The sequence below is a fragment of the Chrysemys picta genome, chromosome 24 (assembly GCF_011386835.1).
Source record: "Chrysemys picta bellii isolate R12L10 chromosome 24, ASM1138683v2, whole genome shotgun sequence".
Taxonomy (NCBI): Eukaryota; Metazoa; Chordata; order Testudines; family Emydidae; genus Chrysemys; species Chrysemys picta.
In genome coordinates this window covers 12,993,033-13,020,594 of record NC_088814.1, presented here as the reverse complement: position 1 = coordinate 13,020,594, position 27,562 = coordinate 12,993,033, and the positions used below count along the sequence as shown (strand labels likewise).

Sequence of the window (27,562 nt, the reverse complement as noted above, 5' to 3'; positions counted from 1 at the left end):
TGCAGCTCGGGGACTTTCCCCAGCGGGACCCGGCCCCGCTCCGGCCCGAGACCCCCGAGCTCCCCCCCGCGGAGCCTGAGCTCCGGGCTCCTCTCTCGGGAGCTCGAGTCCCCGAGCGTCACGAACCCCCCTGCGCGGGCCCCACCCTCCGCCCGGCCAATCCGGGGCGGCCCCGCCCCGCCCGCAGCCCTTTGTCCAGCCGAGGAGCCATGGCCGGGGCCGGGGGCCCAGCGCGGCGGCTGCTCCGGCCCCGCCGGCAGCGGGGCGGCGAGGTGGGCGGGGCCGCGCGGCCGGGACACGGGCCGGGCTGGGCGCGGCGGGGAGCCCGGGCGGAGCCGGGGGTCGGAGCGGGTCCCGGGGGCGGCTCTGGGGACACACCTGCTCCGCGCGCCCCGCAGCCGGGGAAGCACCGGGGTGTCGGGGCCGTGGGGAAGCGCCGGGGAATGAGACACGAAACCCGGGCTGCGCCGGGAGCGCTGCAGATCCGTTTGGTGAGTGGCTCTGAGCCAGGCTAGTCCGGGACTAGCTTAGGGTGACCAGCGGTCCCGACTTTGTAGGGAGAGTCCCGATTTGGGGGGCTTTTTCTTATATAGGCTCCTATTACCCCCCACCCCCTCTCCCGATTTTCACACTTGCTGTCTGGTCCCCCTAGACTAGCTTGACTTTAGCAAAGCTTTTGATACGGTCTCCACAGTATTCTTGCCGACAAGCTAAAGTAGTATGGTTTGGGTGAATGGACTAAGGTGGATAGAAAGCTGCCTAGATCGGCGGGCTCAACGGGTAGTGATCAATGGCTCCATGTCTAGTTGGCAGCCGGTATCAAGCGGAGTGCCCCAAGGGTCGGTCCTGGGGCTGGTTTTGTTCAACATCTTCATGAATGATCTGGATGATGGGATTAATTGCACCCTCAGCAAATTCACGGATGACACTAAGCTGGGGTGAGTGGTAGATACGCTGGAGGGTAGGGATTGGGTCCAGAGGGACCTAGACAAATTGGAGGATTGGGCCAAAAGAAATCTGATGAGGTTCAACAAGGACAAGTGCGGAGTCCTGCACTTAAGACAGAAGAATCCCATGCACCGCTACAGACTAGGGACCGAATGGCTAGGCAGCAGTTCTGCAGAAAAGGACCTGGGAATGAAAAACTGGATATGAGTCAGCAGTGTGCCCTTGTTGCCAAGAAGGCTAACGGGATATTTGGCTGCATTAGTAGGAGCATTGCCAGCAGATCGAGGGAAGTGATTATTACCTTCTATTTGGCACTGGTGAGGCCACCTCTGCAGTATTGCGTCCAGTTCTGCGCCCCACACTCACAAGAATGATGTGAACAAATTGGAGAGTCCAATGGAGAGCAACAAAAATGATCAGGGGGCCTGTGGTACATGACTTACGAGGAGAGGCTCAGGGAACTGGGCTTGTTTAGTCTCCAGAAGAGAAGAATGAGGGGGGATTTGATAGCTGCCTTCAACTACCTGAAGGGGGTTCCAAAGAGGATGGAGCTCGGCTGTTCTCAGTGGTGGCAGATGACAGAACAAGGAGCAATGGTCTCAAGTTGCAGTGGGGGAGGTTTAGGTTGGATATTAGGAAACAATATGTCACTAGGAGGGTGGTGAAGCACTGGAATGGGTTCCCTAGGGAGGTGGTGGAATCTCCATCCTTAGAGGTTTTTAAGGCCCGACTTGACGAAGCCCTGGCTGGGATGATTTAGTTGGGGTTGGTCCTGCTTTGAGCAGAGGGTTGGACTAGATACCTTCTGAGGGCTCTTCCATCCCTGATATTCTATGAGTCTATAACACCTCTGCTCCCCCCTACCCCACAAGCCCCAGGTGTCCCTAAACTCTGCCAGAAGCTGGAACTGGATGACAGGGAGCCGATCTGGTGCTAATCGCCCTGTTCTGTTCATTCCCTGTGAAGCATCTGACACCGGCCACTGTCAGAGGCAGGACACTGGGCTAGGTGGACCATTGGTCTGACCCAGTCTGGCCCTTTAATGTTCTTATGTAGAAGGAACGGCTGGAGCCAGGGATCGTGGGGCTGCTTGGGTTTGGGGGGCTGTTTGGAGCTGGGCTCTGGGGTGTGTCAGTGGGGGAGTCAGACCCAGACTTTGGGATGTGTTGGTCTGAGGAGTCTGTAGATGTGGGGGAGGTTTAAAGCTGGGGCTTGGGGGTGTGCCAGTGTGTGTGCAGGGGTCACAGCTGGGGTATTGGGGGGGTGGTTTGGGAGATATTGGGTTTGAGGGGGTCCATGTTCAGATCCGGCACTTTGGGTATGTTGGGGTTGGAGCTGGGGAAGTTGGGGAATGTCTGAAGTTGGTTGTTTGGGATGTGGGTGGGGCTGGGGAATGTTTGGGGCTCAGGTTTGGGCTGCAGCCCTGTCACTTCACCAGGGTGTCCTGTGTGTTCCTTGGAAAACCTGGTTCCGCTCTCACTGCCCCCTGAGATCTTCCTCACTGAGGCTGAACTGTATCTGCCAAGCAAGTTTGAGTCCCAGGGGCTCTGCACAGGGATGTGCAGGGCAGGATTGGGCCCTGAAATCTGGAAGCTGTGAGGCTCTTTCGAGCAGTTTGTAACATCCCTCCCCCCGCTTCTTCCAGGAGGCACCGGGAGAGCATCTGGCCTGTGAGCGAAAAGCCGAGGAGGAGCGGCAAAGTGCAGAGCTGCTGGTAGGTGCCCAGAGCCCCCTGCCCCTCGGTTTGCCTGGGATCAGAGTGTCCTGAGTGACATCTGATGAGTTTCAACAAGGACAAGTGCAGAATCCTGCACTTAGGATGGAAAAATCCCATTCACTGTTACAGACTGGGGACCGAATGGCTAGGAAGCAGTTCTGCAGAAAAGGGCCTAGGAGTTACAGTGGACGAGAAGCTGGATATGAGTCAGCAGTGTGCCCTTGTTGCCAAGAAGGCTAACGGCATATTGGGCTGTATTAATAGGAGCATTGCCAGCAGCTCGAGGGAACTGATAACTCCCCTCTATTCGGCGAGGCCACATCTGGACCATTGCGTCCAGTTTTGGTCCCCCCACTACAGAAGGGATGTGAACAAATTAGAGAGAGTCCAGCAGAGGGCAATGAAAATGATCAGGGGGCTGGGGCACATGACTTATGAGGAGAGGCTGAGGGAACTGGGCTTGTTTAGTCTGCAGGAGAGAAGAATGAGGGGGGATTTGATAGCAGCCTTCAGCTACCTGAAGGGGGGTTCCAAAGAGGATGGAGCTCGGTTGTTCTCATTGGTGGCAGATGACAGAACAAGTTGGTCCTGCTTTGAGCAGGGGGTTGGACTAGATGACCTCCTGAGGTCCCTTCCAACCCTGATATTCTATGATTCTGTGACACAGCAAATACAGGGCCTGTCCTGCCAGCCTCAGCCAGGAAACATCCCCACTGGAGCCCAGGGAGAGAGCAGGGTCAGACCTGGGAGCAACATGATGTGTTTAGGGTCCAAGAGGCTGCTATGCAGGACAGTGTTGGTCTGTGGCCTGGAGAGACCCTGCCCAAGGGCTGCTCAGATATTATAGTGACCAGGGTTCCTTTCTAGCGCCTAGGGGAGATGGGGGGGAAGGAGAGGAAATGTGGGTGGGCAGATGAAGAGTTTGGCTGAGTGCAATTTGATGAGGTTTTGGGGGGGAAAGCCGCCCCCCCCCCCCCGTTAGCCATGCGCAGCTCACCCCACCCTCCTTCCTGCACCCTTCCTGGCCTAACTGAGCTCCCATCACCCGCTGCATCAACCCTGTGTTCTGGTAAATAACTCCAATCTGCTGGGGGCACAGATCTGATTCTCCCCTATTACCGAGCCGCCCTCTCCCTGGGTTGCAGAAACAGACGGAAGCCGAGAGGCAGAAGATCGTTGCGGAGTGGAAGGAGCTGCGAGGGTTTCTGGAGGAGCAGGAGCAGCTCCTGCTGTCCCAGCTGGAAGAGCTAGCCAGAGCCATCGTCAGGAGACGGGATGAGGGCGTCTCCAGACCATCCGGGGAGATTTCCCTGCTTGGAGAGGAGGGGCAGCAGCAGCCAGGGAGCCAATCCCCACAGGTCAGACTGGCTTATGGCAGTGCTAATACGCTGCTTCTCAGCCCTAGACCCCAACGCCCCTCACAAGGTGGGTCAGGGACATTATCCCTATTGTACAAAGGGGAAAGTGAGGCACAGGACGGAGCGCAGTCCTGCCCCAGTCACACAGTGAGTCTGTGGCAGAGCCAGGGCTGGGACCTGGGAGTCCTGGGTGCTGTAACCCCAAGACCGTCTCTCCTGCCCTGTAAATGTCTATCTGCGTTTGCGCTTTGAGGGTGAAATGCCCAGCCCACCCTCCCCCCACCAGGCCCAAGCTCCCATGTTGTCCCAGGCTAGTGGGTTCAGTGGTGTGAGGGGACTTGGGGGGGGGGGCTCTCAGCACTAGGGGGAATATTCTCTTCCTGTCAAGTGCCTGGGGAGAGACTTTCCCCGATGGCGACCTAGCAGGGACTCCTGGCGTTGCTGAGGGCAGATGTCCCAGCAGTGGGGAAGGGAGATGGCAGCTGTTCTCTGAACGTGAACCCAAGTGTCTGAAATTCCCCAAATACCCGCGGCTCCAGTGGTGACTCCCCTGCAGAGCAGGAGGCCACTCCAGCCTGGGACAGGCCCACTGACTGTCTCTCCTTTCTCCCCCTGTGCAGGGTGCTGGACGCACTGAGAGCAGGTACGTCCTGGGCTCCATGGCACCGTTCGTGTGGAAAGCGATGGTTTAGAATTGGAATTCTCCTGACTGCGGCGCTTCCCCCGCTGTGACCCGCTGGCTGAGTGCCTGAGATCACGTCTTTCCTTAGTGGCTGCCTCAGGAAGGAGAAGAGCCTCTTGCTATCTGACAGCTAATGGGGGCTGGCAAACATAGGGCTTGTGGGCCGGACCCAGCCTGGCTGATGTGTTTACGTGGCTGCATCACGTGTTCACAGTGTGCAGAATCTCAGCTTAGGTTTCTGGCTTTCGCGGTTGCAAAGAAACCTTCCAAAATGCAAAGGGAGGTGATGGTGCCTTCCTGAGGGCCTGTCTACAGCGTTTCAGTGGAGACGCTCCCTATGGTGACGGGAGGGGTCGTCCCATTGGCGTAGGTGATCCACCTCCCCACAGGCAGGAACTAGGTCGATGGAAGACCCTCGTTCGACCTAGCACTGTCTGCCGGGGCACTCACGGTTTATCTGCGCTGCTCAGAGGTGTGGATTTTTCACACCCCTGAGCAATGTAGTTAAGACAACCTAATATTTTAGTGCAGCCCAGGCCTGAGTCTGTGAAACAGCCTGAAACCCGGCTCAGAGATGTGTGAACTCCCCTGGGAATCTCATTGGTGTGTAGCTGAAATGATGTCACTTGAATGTCCACTGCTGAGCTCTGTAGCAGGTGGGATGGGGAGGGGACAGGAGTGAAGCCCTTGAGTGGAGGGAATAGGGAGTTGCTCTAGGGAGGGAAGAACAGAGGAGAGACACACAGACACTGGATGAGAGAGAGGGGGCAGGGGGAAGGCAGGGAAACAGGGTAGAAATAGAGAAGTGGCTGTTTTCCCAGGGAGTGAAAAAGTTGTGACAATGAAGTACTTTATAAATAACAGTACTTAAAAGCTTTCTATATAAAGGGCAGATACACCCCCCCCCATGATCTTTGTGCCTGGGTGTCCCCAGTTTATGCCCTAGCCTAAGGACAATGATAAGGGATACAGGCCTCTCCACCAATGGGGCTGACACCCCGGAGGTCACTGCTTTAGCTGAAGTTCTCAGGGCTATTGGCATTAAATGGTCCAGGTTCAATCCCCGGAGAAGACCTGGGCTCTGTCTGTGGCCACTGTGAGCACATGAGACACGCCCACTCTCTGGTCTCTGTCTCCTCCCTTTCCACATATCCCAATGCTGGTGCCCCTTGTTACTGGAATAACCCAGAGTGGAGGGTGGCACAGCACCCCAGCGTGTCCCAGGGAGGGCACCAGAACCTGTCTCCATTCAGGGCCCCAAAGGCTCCCCACATCCCATCTCTCTGGGCCCATGGAGAGCACAGGGCTGTGGGCAGGTGACATCTCAGATGATAAAGCTCAGATGCAGGTTTCCCAGAGTTTGGGGGCTTCTGGGATTGGGGATCAGACCCATGTCTCACCCTTCCTGCTTTCCTCAGCAGGGAGGACGGGCCGTTTCAGAAGCCAGAGCTGGGGTTTGCGGAGCTGGAGAAGAGACTCAGCGATTTCTCTCTGAAAAGTGCTATCCTGCAGGAGGTGCTGCTGGGATTCAAAGGTGAATTGGAGTTTGGCAGCAATGTCCCTTCTGGTTAGAGGGCCCCTCGCCCTGGGGAGGAGTCGGGCTATAGTGTGTCGCTGACCCTGGGCTCCAGCTCAGGGAGTTTCCCTTCCCCATGCGAGTAGCCTGTGGGGCTGGCTCTGCCTGAGTTATCAGCCGCGCTCTGGGTCACCATCTCATAATGAAAAGCAGGTACGTTAGTAACCAATAGGAATATGCCCATGAATGCGAGGGCCTGAATTCTCACCTCTCCCATCCTCTCCTTCCCCAGAGACTCTGCGACTGGAGCTGGAGAACAACACAGGTACGTTTCTGTCTCTCATGGGGGGGATTCAGACCAAGAACCATGTTAGCGGCAGGGGCTTGCTGCCTCCAGCCCGAGATAAACCTGAAAGCGGTGGGACAGCGACTGCCCAGGTCACTCCTGCGGTGAGGTCTGGTGGGGGTCAGAGTGAATCCTGAGCTGACGGGTGCATTTCCCTTTGAGGGAAGGAACAAGAACCTGAGTGGTGTGAAATGGGGAGACGAGGCTGCAACATCCTTACACGGTGCAGCCTGCAGCTTTAATGGGCGTCGCCACAGGGCGGCAGCAGAGTCTCGGGAGTGAGGGATTGGAACCCTTGTCTAGACTGATCCTGAATGCGAAATGGGGCTGCTATACGGTGTGCAGACTGGCTGTGAAGGGAAGAGCACTGCATTGTATATGGCCCAAGTTTGGATGAGCAGCTGGCTACTATAGCATATGTGGACCGACCCTGGGAACTATTAATTCCAATAAAACCCACATTTCATAATCTTTTCCTTCTGAAACCCGACTGTGAACTCGGGCAGGTTGCAGCTGTGCACAGTAACCGTTTCACTGCTGTGTTCCTATCGCGGCCAGAGAGCCTGAAACCATCGCAATGGTTAGTAGAGATGGGGATGAGACAGAAAGTTTGGAGCCAAAATGGCATTTGCTGTTGTTCGCATTTGCAGGCGAGTGAAGGAACCGAGGAATAGATGGTAGCCCAGTCGCCCAACCAGAGGAAGGGGAGAGGGTGAAGGAGATAGAAAGGGCGACAGGAGAGAGACCCTGAAGGAGAAATTAAATGGAAAAAAACGTCATTAATGCAGAGGCCCGGTGACAGCACCCGCCCTTCCAGAATGCTGAATTCAGCCAAATTCAAACTTCTGCAGCCCAGGAAAGGGAGAGTTTGGGTGAATGTCCGCACAACCCATCTCTGTGCCCCTGGAGCTGGCAGGTCCTTTGTTATTGTCGGCCGGTACTCCAGCTGTATTCATTGCTTTAGGAGTAGCTGTAATTGTGACCCGGTGTGCCTGGGGCAGCCCTCACTGGAAATGTCAGGACAGGCTGCAAAAAGAAGAGCAGATTCTCCCAAAACTGGTCGTTCACACTGAAGTTAGACTCACCAACCAGTTGCAAACTGCTCCTGATTCCCCACTCTGGTTATCTAGAAGCTAAAAAAGAAATCACACAACCCCCTTTACTGCATTCCAGTTCTCTGGCCTCCAATCAGCATCTAGGTCCAGTACAGTGAGAAGTCATTTAAAACCTCTGCTCACTATACAAAATGTTCTTCTGACCCCAAAGGGTCAGCCATGTCACCAGGCCAATATTAGTTTGGATCTTACCCAAAATACCACGCTGTCAGCCAGTCCTTTAGTGTCTGAAACAAAAGGTTTATTATAAAAGAAGAAGAGAGTTGTTAAGTGGTAAAGCAATCGGATATATACAAGACTACAAGGTCCATATATCAGGTTCCTACCAGTACTGGTGAGTTTGGCGGCTTGAAAGTCCCTCTGGAACAGATCCTCAGCTTGGATGGGTCGTTCAGTCCTTTGTTCAGAGCTTCGTTTGTAGAAAAGTTACCTCTGGAGTAAGAAGCAGGAATAAAGACAAAATGGAGAAGATGCAGCTGCCCTTTATATTCCTTTTGCCATGTGGTTGGTACTTCCTTTGTCCCAAACACAAACTTCACAGCACGTGGCATGGAAAAGCCTTAGAGTTCTGTCCATAGGCCTGCCCCTACATGTCTTGCTGACTCATAAGGTGTAGTCCCTGGCTTTTTTAATGGGTTCAGCTGATGTCCCTCGATGGCCCATCAAGCAGGCTTAGTTCTGATGCCAATCTGTCTGGGGGTGTCACCCAGAACCACGGCATGAGTTTTGAAATACAGATGTACCACGCATATCTAGAACTCACAGTATACAAAGGTGATACAAACATACAAACAACATTATTGCCTGGCAAATCACTGACACCTTACACGGCATATCTGGCACGATTCATTGCAACTTTATAATATTGGTATTAATAATAATATCAAATGTCTCACAGTTCCATACAGTGTCGCAGTACTGAGTGGAAGTGTGTGGAGGAGTTTGGCAGCACAGTGATTGTGCTATGAGGTGATCTGGGGAGCTGTGGTTCTCTGGGGTCGGGGTGTGTGTGAGTCTCTCTCCCCAACCTGTGGGATATGAGGAAAGAGGTGCGTGTGGACCTGAAACAATCCAGCATGCCTGATTTCAGCACTGCACCGTCACTAGCAGGGCATAGGGGCCATCTTGCCAAGGGGTGTGTCAGCAGCTAGGGGGGAGATGTGTGCGGTGTGAGTTTAATGGAGGGGAAGTAAATGGTATTGTGCGCACCAGGGCCCTAAAGGGGCTGAAGGAGTTGTATCACTGAGTAGCTGTGGTGCTCTCCTGTGGGGCAGACTAAGTGTAGGGAGCTCCTGGCCCGTACAGGGCCAAGGCAGAATGCGTGAAGGGTGCACGGGGCAGTCACTCAAAGTTCGGCTGTGTGGGCAGGTACCATAACTCTGTATTTGCTGGTTTTCACGAGTTGGGCTTGGCTGAACTCAATGTTCTGGAAGGGTCCGGGGCTGGGCACTGGTAGGCTGGGGAGGGGAAGGTTTGGGGCGAAGAGCTCCTGGGAGCTGGGAGGACTGTGGGGAGGGGGTTACCGTAGAGCAGGTGCTCTGGAGAGTCACGGTGTCGAGGAGGGCTGGACAATGGGAGGCATTCAGGACAGGAGCTCTGAGGAGGTGGCAGGCTGGTGGTGGTGTGAACAAAGGGAGGCAGTGCAAGCAGTGGTGGTGCTGGTGGGAGGCAAGGAAATTTTTGTGGGGCAGGAGCTCCTGGGAAGTGGGAGTGGGGAAGGCTTGGAATAGTGGGAGGGTGGGATAGAAAGCGGTTGAGGACCTGGAAGCGAAGGGGGTTGGGGCCGGGGGAGGAGAACACAAGGAGTAGGTGCTGTGGTCCCAGGATGTGAGGAGGGCGGGGGGAGGGGACTGTGGAGGAAGAAGACTAATGGCCACCAGGGAGGGAAGGCAGGTTGGGGGGATCTGGGGTTGGGGGAGTCCCAGCCCATGAACACAGAATCTCTGCCCAGGCCCCGTTGCTTTGGAACCTACCCTCCATTTTTTTAGTCCACTTTCACTTTCTTTTACGTATTTTTTATATTGTTATAACTCTTGTCCTCCCTCCACTGCTCGCTCCTCCCCCTGCCCACCTCGTCCCTACTCACTGAAACCCTGGACACTTCCTGCATTTCATCCCTGCCACGGGACAACCCCTTCCCCGGCATAAAGGGGCACTTTCTTGGTGATGTCACAGGATGGTAGCAAGACTTCAGGGAACTCAGAGGATCTTGCTTCCCCCTCCCCATCTGCAGTAGCCACAATCTCTCTTCCCCCAGGCTCCCTGGATCTTTGAGCTGGTTCCTCTTTAGGTCACGTGACCTGAGTCTTATTTCTCGCGTTCTCCTTTTCCAGAAGAATTACAGTCTGTTTCTCCCAAATTCTAATTCCCTCTCCCCTCCCTGGGGGATTTTCATACTCTCCTATTACACGGAACTCGATAGAGTCCGTAATTCCCCAGAATGTATTTTCTTGACAGCTAATAACCCTGAGCTGCTGCATTTGGTGCTGACGACATTCCTCCCGCGTGCTGAACCCAGCCAATGGTCCCCGTTTCCTGCGGCCTCTGCTGGTCACCGGACACCTCTTTTGGTGAGAAGAGCAGCCAAGGCCACTCCTCGCTCTGCAGTCTCCTCTTTCGGGGACATACAGTTGCCTTCTCTGTTTTAGGATCCCCTTGATGATGAGTGTCTGGCTGTGTGTGTTCCCAGCAGAGATGGAGATGGTTACATTCCCCCATTAGCAGTGTCCTGCAGCTTTGGGCACTTGGGATTTCACTGGTTTAGAATGAGCTAGGGTTAAAACCACACAACCTTGTCCCACAAATTCACCTGCCCTCCCTTGTTTTCTTTCCCCTGAGCAGGGTTTCCAGTTTCCAAACCTGATGGTGTCTCCCAGCTGGAACAAGGGGAAGAGCCGTGGGTCCTGGGTCTCCAGGGCTCAGAGGAAAGAGAGATCCAGGGAGGTGCCTGCCGGGGTAGGAATCAGTTCAACTAACTCAAAACTTCTTGGTGTCTGAAGAAAAGAGCTGGGATTCCCTCCAAAGACCTTGTGAACTCTAAGTTCAGGGTTGTCCCCAGCATGTGATACGTCCTCATGAAGGAGGTCACAGCTTCCCACCCATCCTCACTGACATCTGGCATAGCTCCCTCCCCAGTCTCCCTTGCCCCTGAGCGTTCACATGGGATGTGGAGGCAGAACGGGGATCCTCTCTCTTCTCTGGGGAAAGATGGGAGGGGTTCAGCTCCTGCAGTCCCTCCCCCCCATCTCTCCAGCAATTACTGTCGTTTGTTTCCCCCTTTCCCCATCCCCTAGCTGAGGTTTCCTTTCAGCCCAGCACCTGGATTGACTCTCGCCTGGATTCTCTCTCTCTATCCCAGCAGGCGAAGGGGCAGTGAGTAAGAGCAAGGAGGAGAATCTTCAGCAGAAAGATCACGAGCTAGTGGAATCATCCGGGATGTTTTCAGAAAGATTTGAAGGGAATATTCACTGGAGTCGTGAGCGGAGAAAAGCTCATGAGAGTCAGCAGGGAAATCAGCCAGGGCATGGTTGGGGAAGTGGCCAGGACCTCCAGGAAACCACAGCCCAGCAGAGAATTCCCCCAGGAGAGAGAAAAAACACCTGCACGGAGTGTGGGAAAACCTTCAGTAGTCGCTCCAACCTTATTACACACTGGAGAATCCACACAGGAAATAGACCGTATAAATGCTCAGAGTGTGGGAAAAGCTTCAATCAGCGTTCAAACCTTATTAAACATTGGCGAATCCACACAGGAAATAGACCCTTTAAATGCCATGACTGTGGGAAAAGCTTCACTGACAGCTCAAACCTTACTCAGCATCAGAGAACCCACGTGGGGGAGAGACCCTATAGATGCTCAGAATGCGGGAAAAGCTTCACTCGGAGCTCCGACCTTATTAGACATGAGACAATCCACACGGGAGACAGACCCTTTAAATGCTCCAAGTGCGGGAAAAGTTTCAACGACCGCTCTAACCTTATTACGCATCAGAGAACCCACATGGGGGAGAGACCTTATAGATGCTCGGAGTGCGGGAAAAGCTTCAGTGTGAGCTCCAGCCTTATTACACACTGGAGAATCCATACGGGAGAGCGACCCTATGAATGCTGCGAGTGCGGGAAAAGCTTCACTCGGAGCTCAGACCTTATTAGACATGAGACAATCCATACAGGAGACAGACCCTTTAAATGCTCCAAGTGTGGGAAAAGCTTCAATGACCGCTCCAACCTTATTAGACACCAGAGGATCCACAAAGGACAGTAAACTCATTGACTAGGGCTGGCCAAAGATGCTTTTGCTAATTCCTACATAGAGATCTTTAAGGGTGTTTGCACCGTTGTGTCACTGTGCGCTCTCAGCTGCCCCACTTTTGTGTTTGCAGCTCACCCTTCTTTGGGGTGAATCCCAGGGCCCCTTCTATCAGCCCCTTTGTCCTGGTAGTGAAGGGGATGGTGTCTCCCACCTGCCGGGAATATCCATCAGCCCCGTGTGGGGAGATAGCAGTGACTTCGACTAGCTACGTTGAGATATAATCTGCCTAGGCCATGTCTCCACTGGGATTTTCCATGGAAATAATTAGCCCAGGTTAGCTCTCATAGACTCATAGACTTTAAGGACAGAAGGGACCATTATGATCATCTAGGCTGACCTCCCGAATGATGCAGGCCACAAAGCCGTCCCAACCCTTTCCCTTGACTCTGCTGTTGAAGTCCCCAAATCCTGTGGTTTAGAGACTTCAAGTAGCAGAGAATCCTCCAGCCAGCGTCCCCTGCCCCATGCTGCGGAGGAAGGCGAAAAACCTCCAGGTCCTCTGCCAATCTACCCTGGAGGAAAATTCCTTCCCGACCCCAAATATGGCGATCAGTAGAACCCCGAGCACGTAGGCAAGACTCTCCAGCCAGACCCTCATTGCTCATTGATACTATTTACCAGCGATGGCACACTGTTCATTTGACCAAAATCATGTTATCCCATTAAACCATTCCCTCCATAAACTTATCTAGTTTAATCTTAAAACCAGACAGGTCCTTCGCCCCCACCGTTTCCCTCGGAAGGCTGTTCCAATATTTCACCCCTCTGACGGTCAGAAACCTTCGTTTAATTTCAAGCCTAAACTTCCCCACGGCCAGTTTATATCCATTCGTTCTCGTGTCCACATTAGTACTGAGCTGAAATAATTCCTCTCCCTCCCTGGTATTTATTCCTCTGATATATTTAAAGAGAGCAATCATATCCCCCATCAGCCTTCATTTGGTTAGGCTAAACAACCCGAGCTCCTCGAGTCTCCTTTCATACGATAGGTTTTTCATAGAATCATAGAATATGATTCCATTCCTCTGATCATCCTAGTGGCCCTTCTCTGTACGCGTTCCAGTTTGAGTTCATCTTTTTTTAAACATCGGAGACCAGAACTGCACACAGTACTCCAAATGAGGTCTCACCAGCGCCTTGTACAACGGAAGCAGGACCTCCTTATCCCTACTAGATATACCTCGCCTAATGCATCCCAAGACCGCATTGGCTTTTTTCACCGCCACGTCACATTGTCGACTCATGGTCATCCTGCGGTCTACCAGGACTCCAAGGTCTTTCTCCTCCGCCGTTACTTCTAACTGATGCGTCCCCAGCTTGTAACTAAAATTGTTGTTAGTCATCCCTAAGTGCATCACCTTACACTTTTCACTGTTAAATTTCATCCTATTTCTGTTACTCCAAATTACAAGGTCATTCAAGTCTCCCTGCAGAATATCCCTATCCTCCTCCGAATTGGCAATACCTCCCAACTTTGTGTCATCTGCAAACTTTATCAGCCCACTCCTACAATTGGTTCCGAGGTCAATAATAAATAGATTAAATAAAATCTGTCCCAAAACCGAACCTTGAGGAACTCCACTGGTGACCTCCCTCCAACCTGACAGTTCACCTTTCACCTCCTGATGTAAAACATAACGATTCCTGCAGTGCAGCCACAGCCCATAGTGCCCGGCATTATCTAGCATGTTCCCCCTGGACCTGACTTAACCTCCATCACTTTTCCTAGCCTAGACAAACCCTGGGCATCACTGTCCCCTGCGGTCAGCAGAGTGATTGTCAGAGGCATTGAGTTCCCCCTTGGGGACAGATTGGCTATGTCTACACTCCAAAAACTCCTGCAGCCGCAAGTCTTCGAGTCTGCCTGGGTTTACAGGCATGGGCGTATGCTACAGACCTAAAAATAGCCAAGGAAACAGATGAGACTGGAGCTTGGGCTCTGAAGCCTGGGGACGGGGCTTTTAGCGCTGTAGCATGAGCCGGAGTCGAGAAACTGAGGATCTGAGAATCGCTGCCACTTTTTCCTTTTTGGGCAGTGTAGACATATCCATAGAGTTTATTCTGCCCGCATTCTACTGCTCCACCTCCCAAAGTGTCACGTGATGCAACATTCTCAGCTCCCTGATTTAGGGTCACATTGTGATACCTACGTGCAGACCCGTTAGGGCGGGAGCTGAAAGAGACGCAGACCCGGAGCAGGAATTGGAATGGATCCCAAACACCGAGTAATTGTTCTATGCTTTCATCTGCGTTTCCCACAACCGGCAAAGCTGCTTCTGGGCTTTTTCCTGCTCAGCTGGGATCGTTGCTGAGGGAAAGTTTGGCTGTTTTTCTCCATTACGATGATGCTAAAACGTTTGTAAATTACCTGATTCAAAAATCATGAGATGGCACTGAGTGAAGCACATTTGAACGGATCAGAGGACAACACAATGGGAGAATCTGTTGTCCTGATTCTGAGTCATCAGATGTAGCCTGCTCTGCAAGTTCAGTTTCTATGAAACTGAAAGTGTCTTATCCCCCTTGGTATTGTCAGTTTCTCTCTCTTTCCTGAAGGCCATTTAATCACATCACTGGAAGGCAGTTTTGTTAAACAGAATGTAGCTCGGATTTAGTGGGGACTTCGAGACAAATGACCATTTGCTAAAATAGTCATTTATTTATTTTTGTTTTTTCCTTGCCCCTCCATGATGACGTGGCCCACGGGGGAAGTTCACGTGCAGTTCAGTCATCAGGAGAGGTCATGCTTCAACCTATTGGACATGCTACCATGGAAACAGTAGTGTTTGAAAATCTCCACTCCGAGATGGTAAATAACAGCACACCCCAAACTAACTGAAGTAACTGACTACAATCACACCCATGTTCAGCTGGTTACGGCGGTATCGTTGCCGATGGTCTGGGAAGAGAATTCCAGAGTAAGTGACTTAGAGCTAGGGAAAATAACCATTTATTTCGTTCCCAAAGTAGTTGAGGCCCAGGCCCTTCACATTAGGAAGATATTTCCTTCCTAATCAGGTGCATGTTGCCTGTGTTTTGGGAAACTGTCCCCATCTGTGTAGGTGTGGAGGAAATGGAAGTGGCATTTTTGCTGAACTTACCCTTTGTACGTGGTGCAGATGTGTATAAAATGAACTCAGTGTTGAATGTGGGGTAGTTGCGGAATAGTGATTTTTGAATAGATACCCCACTTTTGGTGGCTTGCAGGGATTCTGATGCAGTCCCTAATTTAGACCTGTGCCACCAGATTAAAGAAACAAATTGTACATGTTTGGGGAAGCTTTTCCTCAGTAACACTGCTGAGATTTTGGGTGGTTTGGTAAAGGATTCTACTCCAGAGAAGTGTAAATTTACCCTGACCAAGGCCAAGGATTTGGCAAGCACTCAGTAATAGCAGGTACCAGTGGTTGGTTTTCACCTCAGAGAAGGACTCTGTGGTGGCCCAGGTAAAACTGTGTTTAGAACACCTCTCCCTAAGTTAATGGCATTGAGTAAGGTCCCTGAGGATGCCATAGATAAACCGGGAACAATTGTCCTTTACCAAAAGGCAAAGAAAGAAGCAGTTAGTGCCTTCAAAGGACATTCCTTCCTCATGGATCGCAGTCTGGCGCCATTGGTGGACAACAAGGACTTTCATGCCGTGTAAGTGATGATAACCACTGAGGGAATGGATGTGTTAGATTCCAAGTGCAGACAGCCGGATACATAAATGTGGATTCTCTGCTTTTGTCTCTTAGTTTTGCCCTTGTGCTTTATGCATTTGCATCACTTCTTCTTCATGTCCTGCTAATTTGAAAGATTAGAAAGTGTGAAAATAGAGTAGAGGTGCTTGTTCTCATGATGTAGACCTTCCCACATAGTGTGAGACCCCTTTCACCAACATTTATAGCAGAAGACCAAGAGATAAACCAATTCAAAGAAGTGGAAGACACCTATGTTGACACAGAATGCAACTTTACATGAGACTCACTTGATAGAACTGGGAATTAAGAGAAAACTAACACATATAAGATTTTGCAATCTTTGAATATGTTATTGTTACCAATGGAAATGAAATTGAACATTATTGGTTAAAGAGTAAGACACTAATTTTGTGATAACATGAATTATACTGGAACACTGCAATTTTATACTGGTTCTCATTTACTGTAGGAAATGGTGACTAATCTTTTAAAGTATATTTGATGTAAGATACATCCTTTGGACTAATGAGTTCTGAAGAAAAACCTCACTTCAAAGGTTGGAATGGGGGGATACGAGAGAGAAATAGTGTATATGAGAGTACTGACCCAGTGTTTTACTTCAGATAGAATTTATTTCGACAAGCTCTAAAGCAAATTTTCTGTTAAGTGGAAATTGCTTAAGGAGACATGTAGTATAATCTTTTACCCAGTTAGTCTGTAAGGGTACGTCTTCACTACCCGCCGGATCGGCGGGTAGTAATCGATCTATCGGGGATCAATTTATCACATCTCATCTAAACACGATAAATCAATCCCCGAACGCGCTCCCCATTGACTCCAGAACTCTCGCTCTGAGAGGTGGAAGCGGAGTCGACGGGGGAGCCGCGGCCATCGATCCCGCGCCGTGAGGACGGGAGGTAAGTCGAGCTAAGATACGTCGACTTCAGCTATGCTATTCTTGTAGCTGAAGTTGCGTATCTTAGATCGATTTCCCCCCCCACCCTCCAGTGTAGACCAGCCCTAAGGGTCATTGAGTTCCCTACTTCTCTTGTTTGCAAAGCAAAGGCAAGACATCTGTCATGAGATGTGATGCTTTCTCAGGGTGTCCAGAACTGTAAGTCACCCCTCTGCGTCTGGTGGTGCTAACCAAAGTGACAACTCCTTCCCACTCCAGTTTGTTAGCCAGCCCCATAGATTCCACAGGATGCCACCAGTCCTAATTTTGCCTGCCAGGTTAACCCTTGTACTTGAGTCCCCAAACTCTCCAGAAGCATCTCCCTGCAGCCTCCAACCCCTGGTCACTGTCACAATTACCAAGTTCGCTGTCTCTAGAGAGAGTGTACCACCAGTTTGCGTGATTTAACCAGGAATTCATACTGTGTTTTAATATAATAGCACTGACATGCTTATGATAAAACAAAGAAGATTATTAACCGAGGACAGAAATTTAAGGGATACTAAGCAAGAATAATAGAGACAGCAATGGTTACAAATCAAACAAAAGCATAACATGCTTCTAAGTGATTAAAACTTTAACAAGCTAAAATCCTTGACTAAAATAAGTTTCTAACTAAAGAAACCTTTTAGCATTACCCACTGTGATGGAATACACCCTTACACACTATTGTAATAATCTTTGTACAAGGTGAACACTCATAACTTGAGTGTTCCTGCTCAGGAATATCATGGTAAAGTGCATATAGTATTATTATATGTAAAGTTATGAACATAAAAATCGTGACTGACGTGCATTTCCCAGGTAAGTCTGGGGAGTGGTTAAATCGGTTTCTCAAAGACAAAGGGCAAGCCAGGTGTCAACAAAGCTGATGGACAATCACCTACCAAGTGACCAATCTTTAGCAAGGAAGGGAGGCAGGGACAGAGGTCTGCGTACTAACAAAGAAACAGCCTAGAGTCTCCTTCCTCCAGCAGACTGCCTGTTTCCTCGTTCTCAGATGGGAATGCTTTACAAAAAGTGACTAAAAAAAAACCTATAAAAAAAGAGAGAAAGATACCCCAAGACCCTCTTTTCTCTCTCTCTCTCCTTCCCCACCTCATTCTCTGCACCTTAGAAGTCAAAGGAAACCACCATTGGGCTCTGCAGGAGGGAGCCTGACCTGAAGAGTTGGGTCAGAAATGCTGCTAGAAACGTGGTAAGAAACTTTGCTTGAATCTACTATACAGGTAGTTTGGTAAGCTAGGCACAAGAAAACATTTAATCTTTTTATTTTTCTTGTAACCACTTATGACTTTTATGCCTCATTCCTTGTACTCATTTAATCTATCTGTTTGTAGTTAATAAACTTGTTTCATTGTTTTATCTGATCCAGTGTGTATTTAAAAAGCATGTGGGTAACTATTTAAGGTAATAAGCTGTTGTGTATTTATTCCCTTTAAAGGAATAACTGACTTTGTGATAACACAATGCCCTTTTGCTTCTTGTATTTTCCAAAGTTCATTGTCTTTGACTCAAGAGTCAGGCTGGCCCCCTGGAGTTCAGACACCGCTGTGCTAATGCCAGACTCTTTCCTCATCCTCCTGGTTATTGTTGTTTACCTCAGATGCAAATGACCTGCCCATTGTCTCAACCTGCTCGGTTTCCATGTGAGACTTAGGCAAACAGGCAAATCAACATTCCTTTGTCTAGGGCAAATTCGTTTATCACCTCTGCCTTCAAAACATGTTAGGACATATTTCCTGCACACACACGTAACTCTTCATGCACCGTCCACCCACACATCACACAGTGATATTAATGAGTGGTGTGTCGCCAGCTTTCATCTGACAGCAGTGTGCTAGGTGCAGTGTGTGTGTTAGGCCTGACGGAGTAGTGAACCGCCAATGGGTGTCTGTCACAGAAATCCACATTGATTTTTAAGAATGCTGATGGATGCATGATACAGGGAGTATTTTTCTGTTAAAAGTGTTGCCACCAGTTATTTTGTTGGGTGCCGAGCCAATTTGCAGCCTGTGGCAAAATGTCCCCCCGCCATGGCCCTGGGGCTGGAGGAGCTCTCGCTCCCCCGCCCCCAGTCCCGGGGCTGCGGCAGGAGCACAGAGCTTTTCCAGTCTTGGGGCTGCAGTGGGGGAAAGGGGAGTGGAAAGGATCAAGCAGGGGGTGGCACCTTGGGAGCAAGAGGTAGGGTGGGGCTATGGGGGAAGGGGTGGAATGGGGTGAGGCCGTGCGTGGGGGAAGGGGAGAAAGGGTTGGGGCTGCAGGTGAAGGGGGCAGAATTGGGGAAGGGCTCTGGGCTCAGAGCTCTGCCACTGCGGCCCCCAGCCATGGGGGAGGGGCCAAACTCTCAGCCCCACCCCCCACCAGCCAGAGCAATGGGGAGGGGCTGAAAGCAGCGAGCAGGGGTGGGGCCTCCACCAGAAGAGACAGGGCAAGGGGCTAGCTTCACCTGCCACCCATGTCAGTCTCCTTTTCTAAACATGCCCAGTTTTTTAACCTTTCCTCATAGGTCAGGTTTTCTAAGCCCTTAATCATTTTTGTTGCTCTCCTCTGGATTCTCTCCAGTTTATCCACATCTTTCCCAAAGTGTGGCACCCAGAACTGGACAGAAGACTCCGGCTGAGGCCTCTGCAGTGCAGAGTAGAGTGGAACAATTATCTCTCATATCTTACATTCAAAGCTCCTGTTGATACGCGTCAGAATCTTAGCCTTTTCCGCAACTGCATCACAATGTTGACTCATTCAACTGGTGAAAAGCTAGCCAATTATTCTCGATTTTGTATCTGTGCATTTCCTAAGTGAAGTACTTTCAGAGCCTCCAAGCCCAGAAGGGACTGTTGTGATCATCTAGTCTGATCTCCTGTATCACATAGGCAAGAGAACTTCCCCACAATAATTCCTAGAGCAGATTTATTAGAAAAACATCCACTCTTGATTTAAAAATTGTCAGTGATGGAGAATCCATCATGCCTTTGGTAAATTGTTCCAATGGTTAAACTACCTCCACTGTCAAAATTGTGTGCATTATTTCCCATTTGAATTTATCTAGCTTCAACATCCAGCCATTCAACCATATTATATCCTGCTCTGCTAGACCGAAGAGCCCATTATTAAATATTTGTTCCCCATGTAGATACTTATAGACTGTGATCCAGTCACCTTTTAACCTTTAAGCTATATAGATTGATGTCACAGCCGGGACATAGACAGTCTGACCTGTTGGTCAAAGCAGGAGTTGGAGAAAAGGCCAGGTCAGACACTGGGAGGTCAGAGGCAGGAGACAAACTTAAGAGCGGAACCATAGATCAATAACCAGAGTCAATCAACAGGAAGAGGAAGTGCATAGTCGGAGTAGGATGGATCCCAGTTGCATGAACAACTTCCTGTTCTTATTGTCGGGCTAAGAGGTTCTTTTCCCCAAGAATCAGGCAAGCACAGACAGTACTGAAGGGGGTTTATTCACAGTACTGGGAAGACTGACAAGCAGCTTCAAAAATATGGTGCCACCGTGGCCAGTTATATACATGCTCTTATCAATTCATTTGCATTTATCTGTACATACAGAGACAGACACTGTTACAAGTCAAGAAAGAATCCTGAACAAAGATAAAAATAAGACCAGTACGTACATATAGAGGTCATCCTAATTGCATCAAACATCTATGGCTACCTTGCAGGGGAAGGAGGCAGGGTGGGGGCAGTGATGAGTTGCCAAAATCTTAACAACCGATTCCCTATAAAAAGTTCTGATTTAAGGGATGTGCCACAGTACATATTTTTTGTACCAATAGGGTTACCATACGTCCGTATTTTCCCGGGAGGAATTTTTAAAATTTAAAAAATTCCTCCCGGACGGCGATTTAAGAACCAAAAAGCCTGACATGTCTGGGAAAATACGGATGTATGTTAACCCTACCTAAAGTTCTTTTTTAAAAAGATGGGCCTGAACTAGAAATGAGCTCCGTTTCACATGTGTGGGTTCCCGCCACTCCCTGGGGGTGTGCTAGGGTGACCAGATGTCCTGATTTTATAGGGACAGTCCTGATTTTTGGGTCTTTTTCTTATATAGGCTCCTATTACCCCCCACCCCCTGTCCCGATTTTTCACACTTGCTGTCTGGTCACCCTAGGGTGTGCACATGTGTGGGTCCCAGCTGCTCCCTGTCCCCCTCATTGAAGCAGGTGTGCAGGGTTACTGCCCTGGGAACTGCAGGGCACCAGTGGACGTGGGGCCGGCTGCAGCCAGGGGCCTGGGGCAGGGCTAGTTGGAGGCAGGGGGTGCAGGGCTGGCTGGAGACAGGAGGGTGCAGGGTTGGCTGGAGACGGGGTGTGTGGGGCTGGCTGGCTTTGGGCAGGGCCCTAGGGGGGGTGCGGCAGGGGCTGGCTGGAGACAGGGCAGGGGGTGCGGCAGGGCCTGGCTGCAGGCAGGGCAGCGGGTGCGGGTGTGGTGCGGGCAGGGCAGGGGGTGCGGCAGGGCCTGGCTGCAGGCAGGGCAGAGGGTGCGGGCAGGGCAGGGGGTGCGGCAGGAGCTGGCTGCAGGCAGGGCAGAGGGTGTGGGTGTGGTGCGGGCAGGGCGGGGGTGCGGCAGGGGCTGGCTGCGGGCAGGGCAGGGGCTGGCTGCAGGCAGGGCGGGGATGCGGCAGGGGCTGGCTGTGGGCAGGGCAGGGGGTGCGGCAGGGCCTGGCTGCAGGCAGGGCAGAGGGTGCGGGTGTAGTGCGGGCAGGGCAGGGGGTGCGGCAGGGGCTGGCTGCAGGCAGGGAAGGGGGTGCGGCAGGAGCTGGCTGCGGGCAGGGCAGAGGGTGCAGGTGTGGTGCGGGCAGGGCAGAGGGTGCGGGTGTGGTGCGGGCAGGGCAGGGGGTGCGGCAGGGGCTGGCTGCAGGCAGGGCAGAGGGTGCAGGTGTGGTGCGGGCAGGGCAGAGGGTGCGGGTGTGGTGCGGGCAGGGCAGGGGGTGCGGCAGGAGCTGGCTGCAGGCAGGGCAGAGGGTGCGGGTGTGGTACGGGCAGGGCAGGGGGTGCGGCAGGGGCTGGCTGCAGGCAGGGCAGAGGGTGCGGGTGTGGTGCGGGCAGGGCAGGGGGTGCGGCAGGAGCTGGCTGCGGGCAGGGCAGAGGGTGCGGGTGTGGTGCGGGCAGGGCAGGGGGTGCGGCAGGAGCTGGCTGCGGGCAGGGCAGGGGGTGCGGGTGTGGTGCGGGCAGGGGGTGCGGCAGGGGCTGGCTGCGGGCAGGGCAGGGCAGGGGGTGCGGCAGGAGCTGCCTGGAGACATGGGCTGGCTGCGGGCCGGGTGGCGGGTAATCACAGGGAGAGCGGCTTGGAGCAGCCCAAGCAGCAGGATGCAGCCCAGGCCCGGCAGAGCAGCCAGGAACCCACCAGGCAGCAGTCGGAGCCCCAGGGCCAGGGGTCGGGGGAGCAGTAGCAGCAACAGGCCCCGTGCTCAGGGCCAGGCAGCGGCCCACAAGGTTCCTGCAGTGCAGCGCCCCCAGCGGCCGGAGGAGGAATTACATCACTTCCCGGCCGGAGCCCATCAAAGCCGCAGAGCCCTCTCCTCGTAGAGAAGCAGGTTAACAACCAGTTCTAAAACCGCTTCAAAATTTAACAACCGGTTCGCGCGAACCGGTGCAAACCGGCTCCAGCTCACCACTGGGTGGAGGGTAGGGATGAGTACTTACAGACATCCGGTGGGTTGTGAAGGGAGGGTTAGCATTGTTCTAAGAAGACCAGGAGTACTTCTGGCACCTTAGAGACTAACAAATTTATCTGAGCATAAGCTTCCGTGGGCTAAAACCCACTTCATCAGATGCATGCAGTGGAAAATACAGTAGGAAGAGATGTATATATATATACATACACAGAGAACATTAGCCCACGAAAGCTTATGCTCAAATAAATGTGTTAGTCTCTAGGGTGCCACAAGTACTCCTGTTCTTTTTGCGGATACAGACTAACACGGCTGCTACTCTGAAACCTGTCATTGTTCTAAGAACTGAGTTACTGGGCGGGCATTGACCATATAAGCTGAGCTAAGTTATCAGGTATTGGCAGAAACGGTGTCCTTGCTTCTCAGCAGTTTCTGTCTTTTCTGGTGGCTGAATTTTAACTCCTTCCCGGCACTATGCTCAGTTTAAATAGGGTCTGTGACCAATCAGGGCCCCCAGTGTTCTGCCAATCAGCTCCCAGGACTGAGGCCCTCCTTCTGAGTTCAGATCCTATTCTGACAGTAGCTAGGAGGTCCTGAGGTGGCAGGTTAAACCCTGCTAGTGCTAAAGAGCCCTGAGGACCAGGGCCCAAAATCCATTATCCCTGACCGTTGAACTCTTTAAGTCTACCACTAGGAGGCAGGTTTTCTAATCCTTTAATCATTCTTGTGCTCCTCTCTGAACCCGCTCTAATTTATCAGCATCCTTCTTGAATTGTGGGCACCAGAACTGGACACAGGATTCCAGCAGCAGTCGCACCAGTGCCAAATACAGAGATAAAATAATCTCTCTATTCCTACTCAAGATTCCCCTATTTATACATCCCAGAATCACATTAGCTCTTTTGGCCACAGCATCACACTGGGAGCTTGTGTTCAGCTGATTGTCCATCATGACCCCCAACTGTTTTTCAGAGTCGCTGCTTCCCAGGATAGAGTCCCCCATCCAGTAAGTATGGCTGACATTCTTTGTTCCTAGATGTAGACATTCACATTTAGCCATATTAAAACAAAGAATTGTTTTCTTGCACGCAGTTTACCAAGCAATCCAAATCACAGAATCTGTGACATGTCCTCTTCATTATTTACCACTCCTCGAATTTTTGTATCATCTGAAAACTTTATTGGTGATGATTTTATGTTTTCTTCCAGGTCATTGATAAAAATGTTAAATAGTGTAGGGCCAAGAACTGATCCCTGTGGGACCCCACTGGCAACATCCATTTGATGACAAGTCTCCATTTACAATTACATTTTGATACCTAGCAATTAGCCAGTGTTTAATCCATTTATTGTTTACCAGGTTAATTTTATATCATTCTAGTTTTTTAATCAAAATGTCATGCAGTACCAAGTCAAATGCCCTAGAGAACTCCAAGTATAGTACATCAGCACTATTACTGTTATCAACCAAACTTGTAATCTAATCAATAAAGATATCAAGCTGATTTGACAGGATCTGTTTACCATAAATACAAGTTGATTTGGATTAATTTACCCTCCTTTAATTCTTTATTAATTGTGTCCTGTATCAGCCATTCCATTATCTTGCCTGGGATCAATGTCAGGCTGACAGACCTATAATTATCCAGGTCATCCCATTTATCCTTTTTGAAATTGGCACATTAGCTTTCTTCCAGTCTTCTGGAACTTCTCCATTGCCCCAAGATTGATTGAAAGTCAGCGTTAACAGCCCAGTGAGCTCCTCAGCCAGCAATTTTAAAACTCTTCGATGCAAGTTATCTGGACCTGCTGATTTTAAAATGTCTACAAAGAAAGGAACATAAAAATGTCCGCACTAGATCAGACCAATGGTCTATCTAGCCACTATTCTGTCTTTGGACAGTGGACAGAGCCAATGGAACTAACTTTAGAGCATCTGTTTAACATCCTTCCGAGATACTAGTGGAATGTAAAGATTGTTATCACCCCTAGAGGATGAAACTACATCATCTGTTTTTTCCCCAAATACTGAAGAGAAATATTTATTGATCACTTCTGCCTTATTATTGACAATTCTACCATTTCCATTGAGTAATGGACCAATATCATTGTCAAGACTTTTTTTGTTCCTAATATATTTAAAAATCCTTTCCCCCTGCATTTATTGAATTTCATCTTGTTGATATCAAGGTCATTTTGTAGAGTTGTGATATGGACAGTTTGGAGGAGAGAGGGGGCGGTCTAGGGATGTGTCCAAGGAGGTGCTTGTGATGGTTTGTCACCCCCAGGGTGCAGTCTGGGAGCTGTGGGAACCGCTGTGCCCCTCTACAACACACAGCTGGGTTGGAGACACAGCCAGCCTCACCAGGCCCTGTTGTCACCCAACATGACAGCAGGTGGCGCCACTCACCCAGCCTGAGCTACCTGAGTGCAAACAGCAGGCACTAGCCAACTTCCCAGCTCCCCAGGCATGCATCCCCCTCTGGAGTATAAGCCCAAAATTATACAGTCTTGTACTGCACAGGGATCTGTACAATATAAGTGTGACGAGTTGGATCACAGAAACCCCCTTGGGAACTGCCAACTGATGTGCCAAGACTACTTCTGCCCCTGCTTTCCTGCCCTGGCAGCTTAGGACTCCAGCACCCTGCCTGGTTTGAGCCAGACCCGCTAGCCTGCTGCAAACCCAGACCCAGGTCTGGACCACGTCCCCTAACAGCTGTAGGCTTAAACTGAAAGCAGCTTACATAAGTGTTCTGGTCTTTAACACTCAGATGCCCAACTCCCAATGAGGTCTAAACCCCAAATAAATCTGTTTTACCCTGTATAAAGGGTAAACTCATAAATTGTTCGCCCTCTATAACACTGATAGAGAGATATGCACAGCTGTTCCCCCCACCCCCCGGTATTAATACATACTCTGGGTTAATTAATAAGTAAAAAGTGATGTTATTAAATACAGTAAGTAGGATTTAAGTGGTTCCAAGTAGTAACAGACAGAACAAAGTGAATTACCAAGTGAAATAAAACAAAACAAAACATGCAAATCTAAGCCTAATACAGTAATACAACTGAGTACAGATAAAATCTCACCCTGAGAGATGTTTTAATAAGTCTCTTTCACAGACTGGACGCCTTCCTAGTCTGGGCACAGTCCTTTCCCCTGGTACAGCCCTTGTTCGAGCTCAGGTGGTAGCTAGGGGATTCCTCATGATGGCTGCCCCCTTTGTTCTGTTCCACCCACTTATATATCTTTTACATACGGTGGGAATCTTTTGTCCGTCTGGGTTCCTCCCCGCTTCTCAATGGAAAAGCACCAGGTTAAAGATGGATTCCAGTTCAGGTGAAATGATCACATCACTGTAAGACTTCATTACCCACTTGCCAGCACACATGTATACAGAAAGACTTGCGAGTAAACAGAGGCATCTGCAGACAATTGTCCTGGTTAATGGGAGTCATCAAGATTCCAAACCACCATTAATGGCCCATACTTTGCATAATTACAATAGGCCCTCAGAGTTATATTTCATATTTCTAGTTTCAGATACAAGAGTGGTACATTTATACAAATAGGATGACCACACTCAGTAGATTATAAGCTTTGTAATGATACCTTACAAGAGACCTTTTGCATGAAGCATATTCCAGTTACATTATATTTAAACTTATTAGCATATTTTCATAAAATCATATAGAGTGCAACGTCACAGTAAGCTCATAAATAGTTTGCCCCGCCCTCAATGTGGAGAGGAATATGCAACAAGCCTGTGATACCAAGCTGAGATTTTTCCCCAGACACTTCACTTAAAGGCACACTGGTTTAGATAAAGCAAAAAAAAAAAGTGTATTAACTACAGAAATATAGATGTTAAGTGATTATAAGTGATAGCAAACAGACCCCAACTGAAAGCCGTGCCTGATCATGCCCAGTCATCGTACATATAGACAGTAAGAGACGGTTCCTACCCCAAATCTGACCACCTAAATAGCCAGAGGCTATTTTAACCCATTTGACAGGTGGGCAAACTGAAGCATCTAGAGACATTCACGCATCACTCCTCTCCATCTTCTGGGTCCCCTTCCAGAACACCCATCAGTTTTCTTATAAATCCTTCTGCTGGGGCTAGGGGAAGGGAAAGGGTTGTTTTGAGAAGGGTCTTCTTATGCCAGAAATAAGATGGCAGGGGTGGGGGAGATGATCCTCACAGGAGGTACCCGTGCCAGGGAATCAAAAAGAAAGGTGTCGCAAAAGCACGTGCCACCTGCCCTGGATTGGAGAATGCTTCCCATTGTGGGTTTCGGGTGAAAAAGGCTCCGAGCTCGGTGGATCCTGATCTGGTTTTGTTGCTGTGACTCACACAATGCTCTCCTTATTTCACCTGTCCACCGGCTGGGGTGGCTCGGGCCAGCAGAGGCATTGTCCCCTACAGAAGCAGCAACCTGCAGCCCCGACCAGAAGGAAGATTTATCAGCCCAGCTGTGGGCAGGGTGGCTGGGAGTCAGGACTCCTGGGTTCTCTCCCTGGCTCTAGGAGGGAAGTGGGGTCCAGTGGTTAGAGCGGGGTGGGGTGGCTAGGAGCCAGGACTCCTGAGTTCTCTCCCTGGCTCTAGGAGGGGAATGGGGTCCAGTGATTAGTGCGGGGAGGGAGCTGGGAGCCAGGACTGCTGGGTTCTGTGCCCCAGAGCAAGTCCCACCCCATTCTGTGATACCTCGGTTTCCCCCGTGTGAAGCTACTGGGGGGCAGGATGGGGGGATGGGAGAGCCTTTATGGTGAGACCCTGGATGAGCGGATAGGGGCCTGGCCTGGGGACCCAAGTAATCTAGGGTGAGATTATACAGGGCCTGGTGGCAACAGGTCTCTTGCAGCCAAGTGGGGCCTGGGGTGGTGTGGCGTGGGCTGGGGGGGGCTCAGTAGCTCGGGGGTCATGTTCAGGGGGCTGGAACAATGTGTATTGTGGGGGTGCTGCCTGAGAGCCACTGGACCAAACTGTAAACCCTGATTGAAACTCCCCCAAGCCAGGGGGGGCAGCAGCAGCACGCGCAGGCCCAGGAGCTATGGCCATGTTGCTGTAACGGGGGAGGGGCCCGTATGAGCGTCTAGGGGCGCAGGGCCCAGGAGGCCACGGCCTGGGGCACGCGCCGCTGTGGTGTGGGGGAGGGGCACCTTCCCCCCTCCCGTGACTGGGACCCGAGGGCCATTTTCGCGCCGTATGTCAACCCCGGGGGGGCGGAGCTTGGAGGGCGGGTGAGGCGTGACGCTAAAGGGGGCGGGGCTGGCGGGAGGCGGAGAGGCGAG

The 27,562-nt window shown here is 51.0% G+C and overlaps 2 protein-coding genes across 6 annotated transcripts in view; one reads left to right on the top strand and one right to left on the bottom strand.

The window, feature by feature from the left end:
• The window catches only part of LOC135977338 (rho GTPase-activating protein gacV-like), a 954,030-nt gene that overhangs the window by 820,174 nt on the left and 106,294 nt on the right, over window positions 1-27,562 (bottom strand). The window lies entirely within an intron of this gene.
• LOC101937825 (zinc finger protein 773-like) lies at window positions 149-18,001 on the top strand. 4 transcript variants are annotated; one of them, XM_065577732.1, is made up of 8 exons: window positions 149-272; window positions 2,594-2,662; window positions 3,811-4,023; window positions 4,644-4,666; window positions 6,127-6,239; window positions 6,514-6,546; window positions 10,524-10,637; window positions 11,041-18,001. In XM_065577732.1, exons 1-8 carry the CDS (start codon window positions 210-212, stop codon window positions 11,943-11,945), a joined length of 1,533 nt encoding a protein of 510 aa, XP_065433804.1. In that variant the 5' UTR covers window positions 149-209; the 3' UTR covers window positions 11,946-18,001. The 4 variants fall into 4 exon arrangements, with proteins under 4 accessions (XP_065433804.1, XP_065433805.1, XP_065433803.1 ...); XM_065577733.1 differs by having other exon boundaries at window positions 6,124-6,239; window positions 11,044-18,001; XM_065577731.1 differs by having other exon boundaries at window positions 6,124-6,239.

What these genes read in the sequence shown, in the direction of transcription:
- LOC101937825 (XM_065577731.1), top strand. Translation starts at nt 210, where the DNA reads ATGGCCGGGGCCGGGGGCCCAGCGCGGCGGCTGCTCCGGCCCCGCCGG. An exon ending in GGCAAAGTGCAGAGCTGCTG is followed by an intron (nt 2,663 to 3,810) that starts GTAGGTGCCCAG and finishes CCTGGGTTGCAG; the next exon opens with AAACAGACGGAAGCCGAGAG. An exon ending in CCAGGGAGGTGCCTGCCGGG is followed by an intron (nt 10,638 to 11,040) that starts GTAGGAATCAGT and finishes TCTCTATCCCAG; the next exon opens with CAGGCGAAGGGGCAGTGAGT.